Source organism: Natrix helvetica, assembly GCF_964273705.1.
Source record: "Natrix helvetica genome assembly, chromosome: 4".
Taxonomy (NCBI): domain Eukaryota; kingdom Metazoa; phylum Chordata; class Lepidosauria; order Squamata; family Natricidae; genus Natrix; species Natrix helvetica.
In genome coordinates, this window is record NC_138550.1 from 171,777,439 (window position 1) to 171,786,403 (window position 8,965).

Genomic DNA, 8,965 nt, shown 5'->3' on the forward strand with positions numbered 1-8,965 from the left:
GAAGGCAACGGCAGAGGGACCTCCCGAGAGGCTCTATTCGTGTCACTTCCGAGGCCGGAGCCCGCCCCATTCCAGCACGGTCAAGGGGCTCGCCTTTCCTTCCAAAGGGGAGGGGGAGGGGGCTCCCTTCTTTAAAGTATTGTTTGCTTGGATTTGTTTGGGGGGGGGGTCTGAGCACGTGACATCCCCGTCCGCATCTCTGCTCGCTACACGCACGCACGGCACGCACGCCCACCGCAGCCACAGGAATCCGTCCCATCCTCTCTCCCGCGCTCTCTTCCCGGTGTCTGCGGTGCAGCTGTCCTGTAGGGGCAGCGGAGTGCGGCGGGGGCGGGAAGAACCCGGGCCGCCCCCGCTGCGGCAGCCTAACCTGAGCTGACCCTCCTCCGCCTCCGCCTCCGCCTGAGTCAGCGGGCAGGCGAAGAGCGGAGGCAGCAGCTTGTCCCCTCCCGCCCGGCAGCAGGAGCACCTTTGGGGCTTCCCTGCGCTTTGCCCTGCCCGGTGCCTTAGAATGCGCCCCCCTCCCTCCCCCCCAAGACCCAGCAGGATCTCAGTCGCTCCTCGCTTCCCCGCGCTCTCCCAGGCTTTCCCGGTGGTTGATGTGGAGAAGCGCCCCGGGCCAGCTCTGACCTGAGAGCGCGCGGGGGCCTCTTCGGCCGTCACACCTTGGGGCCCGCATTGAGCGAGATGACCTCCGCGCGCTAGAAACGCCACTCTCTGCTCCTGCCTCACAGCAGACGCCCTCCTCGCCCCAACCCGGGTCACGTGTTGGGGGAGCCAAAAGCCCAGCCTGGACTCCGGGACCTCCTGAATCCCGGCCGTTGCAGTAAATCCGCCGCGCTTTTCGACTCGAGAAGAAAAGGCCCTCCTTGCTTCGCCCGGCGGCCCTCCAGCCCCGAGAAAGAGGCCCTCCTTCCCTTGAGCGATCGGCCCGAGCGGACTTGAGCCACCACCGAAAAGTTGGGCGGCAGAAACTGGAAGCAGACGTGACCGAAATAATAAGCTGTCCCTACAAAATCTTTCCCCGAGGAAAGATTGCGGAGCCCGGCCCTGCGGCTTTGCAGATGGGGGTCTGAAGGGCGTGGGGGCCTTGGCTTCAGCTGGGGAGGGTCAGGCTTAAGACTTGGCCTCTTGATAGGCCTTTGGTGGAAGAGTCTCCAAAGCCCCTGAAGGCAGGAGAAGAACCAAGTGGCGGAAATTAACCAAGGAGAGAAGCAACTTAGAACTAAGGAGGAAATTCCTAACAGGGAGAAGAGTTAATCAGTGGAACTGCTTGCCTCCAGACATTGCCAATGCCCTCCGCTGCCCCAACCAGCTCGGGTCCACAAGGAGGCTTTCCCTCGGTGCGCTCCTGGCATGTGGGGAGGGGGGGCAGAACTCTTGGGACAGGAGCATCTTTGGCAGTCCCGGCAGGGTAATGGAGGGGAAAGAGCAGGCTTCGGGGCTCAGAGGTCGCCGGGGGACAGCGGACGTCCAGGATCCACGGACCTCTCTGGTGAACTGCAGCGCCTCAGGGCCAGGGAGGCGGCCAGAGGGACGTCGCAGCTGGTTCGGACCAACCTATTCCAAGTAGCTGGCCTGGCTCAACTTTGATCTAACCATATCGCTCCTGACGGGTTTTTAATTGGGTATTTTAATTATATTTAATTATTTAGGGGTTTTTTAATCACTGTATTCTAATTGTTTTTTATTCATCAGCCGACCTCCTCCTTGTGTATGTCTCGGTATATGTGTCTGTTATATGTTTGTTTTGTCCATATTTATTTCATATGTTTCATTGTACGCCGCCCCGAGTCCTTCGGGAGAGGGTGCGGCTAAGAAATAAATATTTATTTATTATTATTATTTATAACCTCTTTCCTAGCCGCGGCCCTCAGACGTTCCTCGACGTGAGCTTGGACGGCTGGACGACCGAAGAGCCCCCGCCTGAGAAAGAAGGGCGAGCCGGGGGGAAGAGCCCGCTTCGAGGCGGCTCCTATGCTCGCGGCTGGGCCTCCAAGCCGGCCCAAGCTCGACGAGGTTCGGAGCACGTGCAGAGAGCAACCACCCCCCCCTCCCGCAGAGTAGCCTCGCTCGCGCGGAGGAAGAAGGCGCCACGCCGAGTGTACTACAAGAGTATTCTCTCTTTTTTATTATGATTCTTATTATTGTGAAATGCTGCAGGACACGGTGTGCGAATTGTGCTTTACTGGTCCACCGCTCAGCGTCTGCCTCAAACATCCTCTCTGGCATCCTGGCCATTGCTCTCCGCTCGAATAGTCCGTCTTTTCTCCCCGGGGAGAGTTTCGGTGTTTGCTTTTTGCTTTTCCCCCCCACAAACAGGCTCAGAATTCTTTTAACAGCTTGTAAAAATTCATGTAAATTTCCAAACGGTATTTACAAAGCATCCGCGTCGTTTCCCTTTTTTAAGTCAGCAAGAGGGAGTATTAATAGCAATATTAGTATTAGAAGTCATTGTTCTAGTAGCATCGTTAATAATCTTAAGTACAAAAACAGGAGGTGCTAGCTAATACCAGTTCCTTCTACCTGATTTCTATTAAGGTATTTTTTTATTCTTTTGTGCTGTTTATTTTTCTTAAGTTATTCATAAAATGGAAAGACCTACAGGGGAAGTAGTGCTTGGAGTGGGAGAGAAGGGGGGAGGTCCTCGTGGCTTTCGGGGAGGGGGCTTAATGTTCGTAACGGAAGGCAATGTCTTTAGGAGAAGTCTTCCTTTCCCCGCAGGCCCGTGACGTGGGCGGAAGGTTCCTGCGGGGAAACGGGAGGATCGGAAGAGGCGATCGTGCCAGAGGGCCAAGCCTTGGGGGGAGGGGGGACAGCCGGAGCCATCAGACCTGACCCCGGGGAGACCAGGAAAGTCATCCCTGCTGCGGTGTCTCTCCACCGATGGAGCGGAAGGCACCTGTTGGGTGCAGGCTCTGGTGCTGGGGGAGACCCAGGAAGGAAGGGCGGGGGGGGGGAGACGGGGAACAAGCTTCTCCACCCCTGCTGGGCTGCATCCCACGCCCCCTCTCCCCTCCCCCGGAGGCAGAGGGCAGGGCTGGCAAATCCTGAAAGCCACGGGGTCGTAGTGGGGCATAGGCCCCGCAGGGAGGCAGAGGAGGAGGGGGGATTCGGGCGGGGTGTTGCTCGTATTTCTCCGGCCAGGCAAGCGCTACAGGCCCGGAGACTTGACTAAGCTACTCGGAAGAAAGTCAAAGAAGGCAGGCAGTGTGCATTCATTAAAAGACAAGAGAAGAAGAAGAGAAGGAAGGTTCGCCTCATTAACTCGAGTTCACTACACTGGCAAAGTCCCTGATATCCGTTGCTATTAAGAAGTTGGATTAAAAGTTACCTGATTCCTCAGTATTACTATTGTCTTAAAAATAACATGCATTACGTTAATTATTGCTTCTATTAGTTCAGTAGGAGAATATTGCCCTCAAATAGACTATTATTATCTAAAAGTTTGGCAAAGAAAAACAAAGTGATGTAAAGTGTTACAAATGAAAATCCATCATAATAATAATTTTAAAAAGCATCATCAAATTGGCATAGATTTAAATACATTTCTTCTTGCATGCAAAAAATCCTGCGTTAGAAAGGATGGCGATCATTTCCCCCACCCCCCACCCTCGCCCCGACCCGGAAAAGGGGGAGGAGAAAGCGAACCCAAAAGAAGGAAAAACAAAAACAAAAGAACGGCCAGTCCTGGTTTCCTCGTTCCCCCCCCCCTTCAAAAAGTGACGTAGACTTTGGCATAGTAAAGAAGTCTTGGCAACAAACGTCCGGATTGGAAGTCAACAGCGGTGCAAATCGCCGGCTCGGCTTTAAAAGCAACAAAATAATTAAAAACCAACACAAAAGTGCAACGTGGAGGGAGGGGGCACTGCCCCGCGCAATAAACCAACAGGTAAAGAAATGAATACATTCGTTAAGTAAGCAAATAAATAAATAGATAAATAAATAAATAAATAAATAAATAAATAAATAAATAAATAAATAAATAAGACCGCCTCCGAGTTAAATACATACCTCTCTACCTTTCTTGTCCTTGTTTTTCTCTTAAAACAGCGAAATCAAAATAAGGTAACGTAAACATTTAGGAAAATAGAAATTCGGCGGCTTCGTGGAAGGAAACCAACCGACCGACCCCTGGTCGAGCGCAGAGAAGCGCTCGCGGGAGGGGCTCCGGGAGGGCGGAGGCGTCGGTCCCGTCGTTCCGCGGGAGCAGCAAGGGGAGGGGAGCGAGCGCGGCCGGGAGGCTGCGGCTGGGAGGGGGGTTACCTGTCCAGGTGAGGCGCTGGGCGTTTCGCCCCGCCCCTGGCCTCCGCCCGCTTTCCTGGAGGGGCGGGGAGGGGGAGGGGGCAGCCTGAGGAGGAGGAGGAGGGCGCCGTGCTGTGCTCGGTCAGGCCTCCAGCGGGCTGAGCGGCGGCGGGACGGCGCCCTTGAAGCATGCCGACTCGTAGTGCTTGTTCAGGTAGGACTTGAGGGCGAAGGTCTTGCTGCAGCGCTTGCAGCGGAAGTGCTTGAAGGCCGAGTGAGTCTGCATGTGGGCGCGCAGGTTGGAGCGGTCGGCGAAGGCCTTTCCGCAGTGCGCGCAGCCGAAGGGCTTCTCCCCCGTGTGGGAGCGCATGTGGCCCTGCAGCAGCCAGGGCCGGCTGAAGGCCTTCCCGCAGACCTCGCACTTGTGCTTCAGGTCGTGCGTCAGCAGGTGCATAGCCATGGCCGGCATGGAGACGTACACCTTGCCGCACGTCGGGCACTTCTTGGCCATCTTGCTGTCCAGGCTGCGGTGGGTCTGCTTGTGGCGGCTCAGGTTGGACGAGGTGGCGTAGGTCTTGCCGCACTCGCTGCAGGTGTGCCGCTGCGGCGGGGGCGGCGGGGGCGGGGGCTGCCCGCTGGCGGGAGGGGGCTGGCCCAGGCGGGAGCCCGCACCCCCGGCCCCGCCGCCCACCACCGCCGCCTTGCGGCGCGAGCGCCCGTCGGTGATGAAGAAGGCGTCGACGGCATAGCCCTCGCTCACCGCCGCGTCGCCGTTGATGTAGCCCCCGGCCAAGGCCGAGTGAGGGCTGTCGGCCTGGTCCGAGTCGCCGTGAGTCCCCGGGTAGATGACAGCCGTCGGCGGGGACACCTTGAGGCCGTTCTCGCCCTCCCCCTCGTACACCGAAGACGGCGCGATGTAGTCGCTGATATAGCCACCTGCGAGCGGGGTGGGGGGGAAGACAGCAGAAGCCAAGAGGGGTGGGGGTGGGGAGGGAGGCAGGCAGGGAGGACGGGCAAGAGACAGGAGAGAGGGAGGCCCGGGGAGAAAAGGCAGGAGGGAGAGACCGTTAGCACAGACACCTGACAAGGACGGCAGAGAGGCGCATCAATCCCCAATGGATGCTTTCGGGGCTCCCCACTTAGTAGAGGCAACAAGCGGCAATAACCCCCGTGCCCCTCATCCCTCTCCAGCCCGCCCAACCGGGCGTCCTGCCGATAGCCGCAGTGCTCCCCGAGGCTCCGGCTCCCTGCTCCGTCCTTAGAGGGGTTTCCCGTTCATCTGCGGCTGCTGGGCCAGAAATCGGCCGGGGGACCGGATAGTGGCGCGGAGGGGGAGGGGAGGGGCGGGAGGGGGGAGCCTCTGTCCCTTGGGCGGGTAGGCCGAGGAAGAGGAGCGAGGCATCTTTTTTTCGCCCCCCCCCCAACCCTCCCCTCAAGGTCAACTCTGAAGGAGGCCAAAGGCATGGGGGGGGGGGCTGCAGCGTTGCGGAAGCTAATCACCCCCCCCCCCACTTCAGCTAAATGCTGACGATTATGCAACGTGCTGCAGCCGCGTTGTCCCGAACAAAAGCGGGAAGGGGGCTTCCCTGGGCCGGAGGGCGGGCATCGTCCGTTCGGACTGCGAGGTGGGAGCCTCCGGGTACGGGGCTGGGCAGGCCTTCCCAAGTGCGCGCCCCAGGGGAGCGGCCCGTCGGAGGCAGCCGCGCGCTTGCCCTTGGACTCGCGGCGCGAGAGACAAAAGGCCCCGCTGGCAAGGCAGGCGCCACTGCGGCGAAATGCCTCCCACCGCCCGCACCCCTCCTCGCCCCACCCGCGCTCCCACCTCTCGCCCAGCCGGATCCCCTGGAATAGGCCCGCCTGCCGCCCCCCCCTCCTCCCCGCAAGCTCTAATTTTAGCCGGGTTGCGTTCCATCCAAAGGTGCCGAGTCAACGCCGCCGCCGCCGCCGCCGCCGCCGCCGCCAACGAAGCAGGCAGGCAGGCAGGCGCATAGCAGCTCAATATGGCTCTCGCATTCCAGAATAGGAAGACGGCGCTCTTTCGCCCGGTTCCCCCGCGCACCCTGCCTAGCTCGCGCCAGGGTGCTCAGGCCTGCTGGCTCGGAGTTCCGAGCCGGGCGCAGGGAAATCGACCACCCGCACTCGCCCCCTCTCGGCCCATCTCGAGGCCGACTCCCCCCTCCTCCTCCTCGCCCACCCGCGCCGTCCCCCTCCTCACCCTTGTCATGGATCCGGGAGTTGAAGTCGGTCCGCGATCTGCTGTAGGAATTCTCGAGGTCCGCCGAGGGGAAATCGTCAAGTTTGACCTTTTTCACCAGGAAGGATCTGGGCATGGTTCTGGACTCCCCCGGAATGTGAGAAGGCTCCCGCAGCTTCCGCCGATGGGCTCCGGGCGGGAGGGGGGCGGGCAGGGGGGAGGCGATCAAAGACCAGCGAAAAGAATGGGAGAAGAGGCGGCGAGGGGAGAGGGGGGGTCGGAGGAAAGGCAGAAGAACGAGCCCGCCGCGAGGAAGGGAGGCGGGGGGACGCCGGGGATGGCCTCGCCGATCGCGGGTACTATGGCTTTGTGGGCTGCCGCCGCTGCGGCTACTTCGCCTTCTGCTTCCGAAGGCCTGAAGGGAGCGGCGCCGCCCGCGGAGGTCTCCAGCCTGGGCGGTTGCGCCGCGCCGGTCCTCCTTTCCGCGGCTGCGGCGGCTTTTGTGCGAGGCAAGGCTGCGCCTCTCCGGCAGGCCGCTCGCTTGCCCTCCAGCTCGCCTCTGGAGCCCCCCAGGAGTTCGAGAGATCACGGCCAACGCCGCGCTGGTTCATAAGAGGCGGCCGGCGGAGTCAGCACCTGGACAGCTCCTGACCGGCCCTGCGCCCGCTTCGCTCGGTGCCCAGCCGGTGGCGCGCTCGCTGGCTCGCCCGGCCGGCCGCTCTCCGCGCCGGCGCGCGCCCCTCCAGCCCGGCCGGCGACGGCTGCGGCTTCGCTGGGCTCGGTGTCCTTCGCCGGTCCGACCCCCCCACCGCCGGTCCTCTCCTCCAGTGCGGCAGCCACTGCTCGGGTCGGGAATGCGCGCGCCGCCCAGCCTGTGTGTGCGCTGCGATTGGCACGGTCGTTCCGCTTCGGGGCGGCGGCGGCGGCGGCGGCGGGAGCTGGGAGGGGGGGCGGTTATTGCTTGCTGGCTGGGGGTTCCTCATTCAGCACTGGACAGCTCCCAGGCTTCCTTGCCGCAGCCTCCGCTTTGCAGGCGCCTGGATTTCTGAAGATTCGCGGATCAGCTGTTCGGATTTATAATGCAGCGATCAGGTGGTGGACGGAAATGGAAGCGCTTAATTTAATCCATCAAAAAAAATCTCTCGGGAGCAGCGCTGAGACGGAATGATTTGTGATGCTGTTGTGAGTCGCCTCCTGCCCGATCTTTTCGGAAACCTCCCCTCGCCTCTTGTTTTTCAGCCGGCGAGGGAAATGCGAAGGACAACAGGCGAGTAGGAGGGGGCGGAGGAGGAGGCGCAAAATATTAAGTCTCCCCCCCCCGCGTCCTGTGGGGGGGGGATCTTGGATTCTCCCGCGTTTGTAGCTTTCAAGAGAAGGAAGTTTTGCCTAATTCCATAGCCCAACCTCCCCGCCTCGGTCCACCAGTCCTGGCTAACGAAGGGGGGCGATCTTTGTGATCTCCCCCTCCCCATTCGACACCCGGGCTATGATTTATTGGACGGAGCGTCGGGAGGACCTGTGGGCTCCGGGATGCGATAAAAGGAGCGCAGCGCTCAGTTTTTAATGAGGTGAGAGTACAGCGGCCTTTATTCTTTTGTGCAAAGGGAAGGGGCGTGGGGGATTCGCGGAGCAGGGGCAGAAGCGCCTGTGGATCGGGCAAGGGCGGGCGCCGGAGGCTGTCAGTAACCGAGGTGGGGGGCGAGAGAGCAGTCAGGAAGGTGTCAAACCTCGCGCCTTTAGAGTCCTTGGTTGCACCTGAGTCCCGGCGTCTCCTCCGGAGGCCACGCCACGTCTCACCGGCAAGTTCCACGAAGTGGCAGCAAGCGTTTTCTCGGGCAGCGTGTTTCTTCCACCCGGCCTTGGCGCTTGCGAGCCCCGTCCTAGCTGCCAGGTTTGTCTTGAGCAAACTTTTCAAGACCCGGATCAGACCGAGGAGCCCTCACCTTTCGTTCAGTGGCCCCCAGTCTGCTCATCTCTGGCCTTTTGGAGGCACCGCAAGACTCTTGAACCCCGACACTGTTCCCTGTTTTCATGGCTTCGGATCTGCCATCTCAGTATTTTAATATCACTTATTATAACTTCTCTCTCTAGTTCTTAGTTGGTTGTTTTCATTTCTACTTTTGGCTGATATTAAACACCTGGGATTTTTTAAAACTATGTAACTAGTCCGATTTTGTATCTATGCCAGCTTTAAGCTGCTGTTTTTATACTTTGATTATATTTTAGGTTTTCTTACTGATAATTTTCTAACTTTGTACATTATTATTAAATCTGATTTCAGAAGCAGCGTATAAACCTAAAGGTTGAATAAAATCACTCCTAAACCCTCATTTCTGGTAGACGGTGCTGCTTTGTCTTTTCACTCCAAATCCGAGGCGTTCCTATGATCGGGTTGGGGTGGGAAGAGAGGAATGGAATGAAAAACCCCACCTGTGAATTCAGAAATCACTTGAGTTGCAAGAACCGTGGACAGAAGGAAACAGATTCATTGTTTCATCAGACCCAAGTGAGGTATAACTCCTGGCA

At 59.2% G+C, this 8,965-nt stretch overlaps 1 protein-coding gene across 1 annotated transcript; it reads right to left on the minus strand.

Annotated features, from left to right (window-relative positions):
- Positions 1 to 2,835: 2,835 nt before the first annotated feature.
- Positions 2,836 to 8,758, minus strand: SCRT1 (scratch family transcriptional repressor 1). Its single transcript, XM_081952639.1, has 2 exons — positions 6,461 to 8,758; positions 2,836 to 5,181 (listed from the first exon to the last, which is right to left on the minus strand). The coding sequence occupies exons 1-2, from the start codon at positions 6,573 to 6,575 to the stop codon at positions 4,388 to 4,390; spliced, it is 909 nt and encodes a 302-aa protein (XP_081808765.1). The 5' UTR covers positions 6,576 to 8,758; the 3' UTR covers positions 2,836 to 4,387.
- Positions 8,759 to 8,965: the final 207 nt, after the last annotated feature.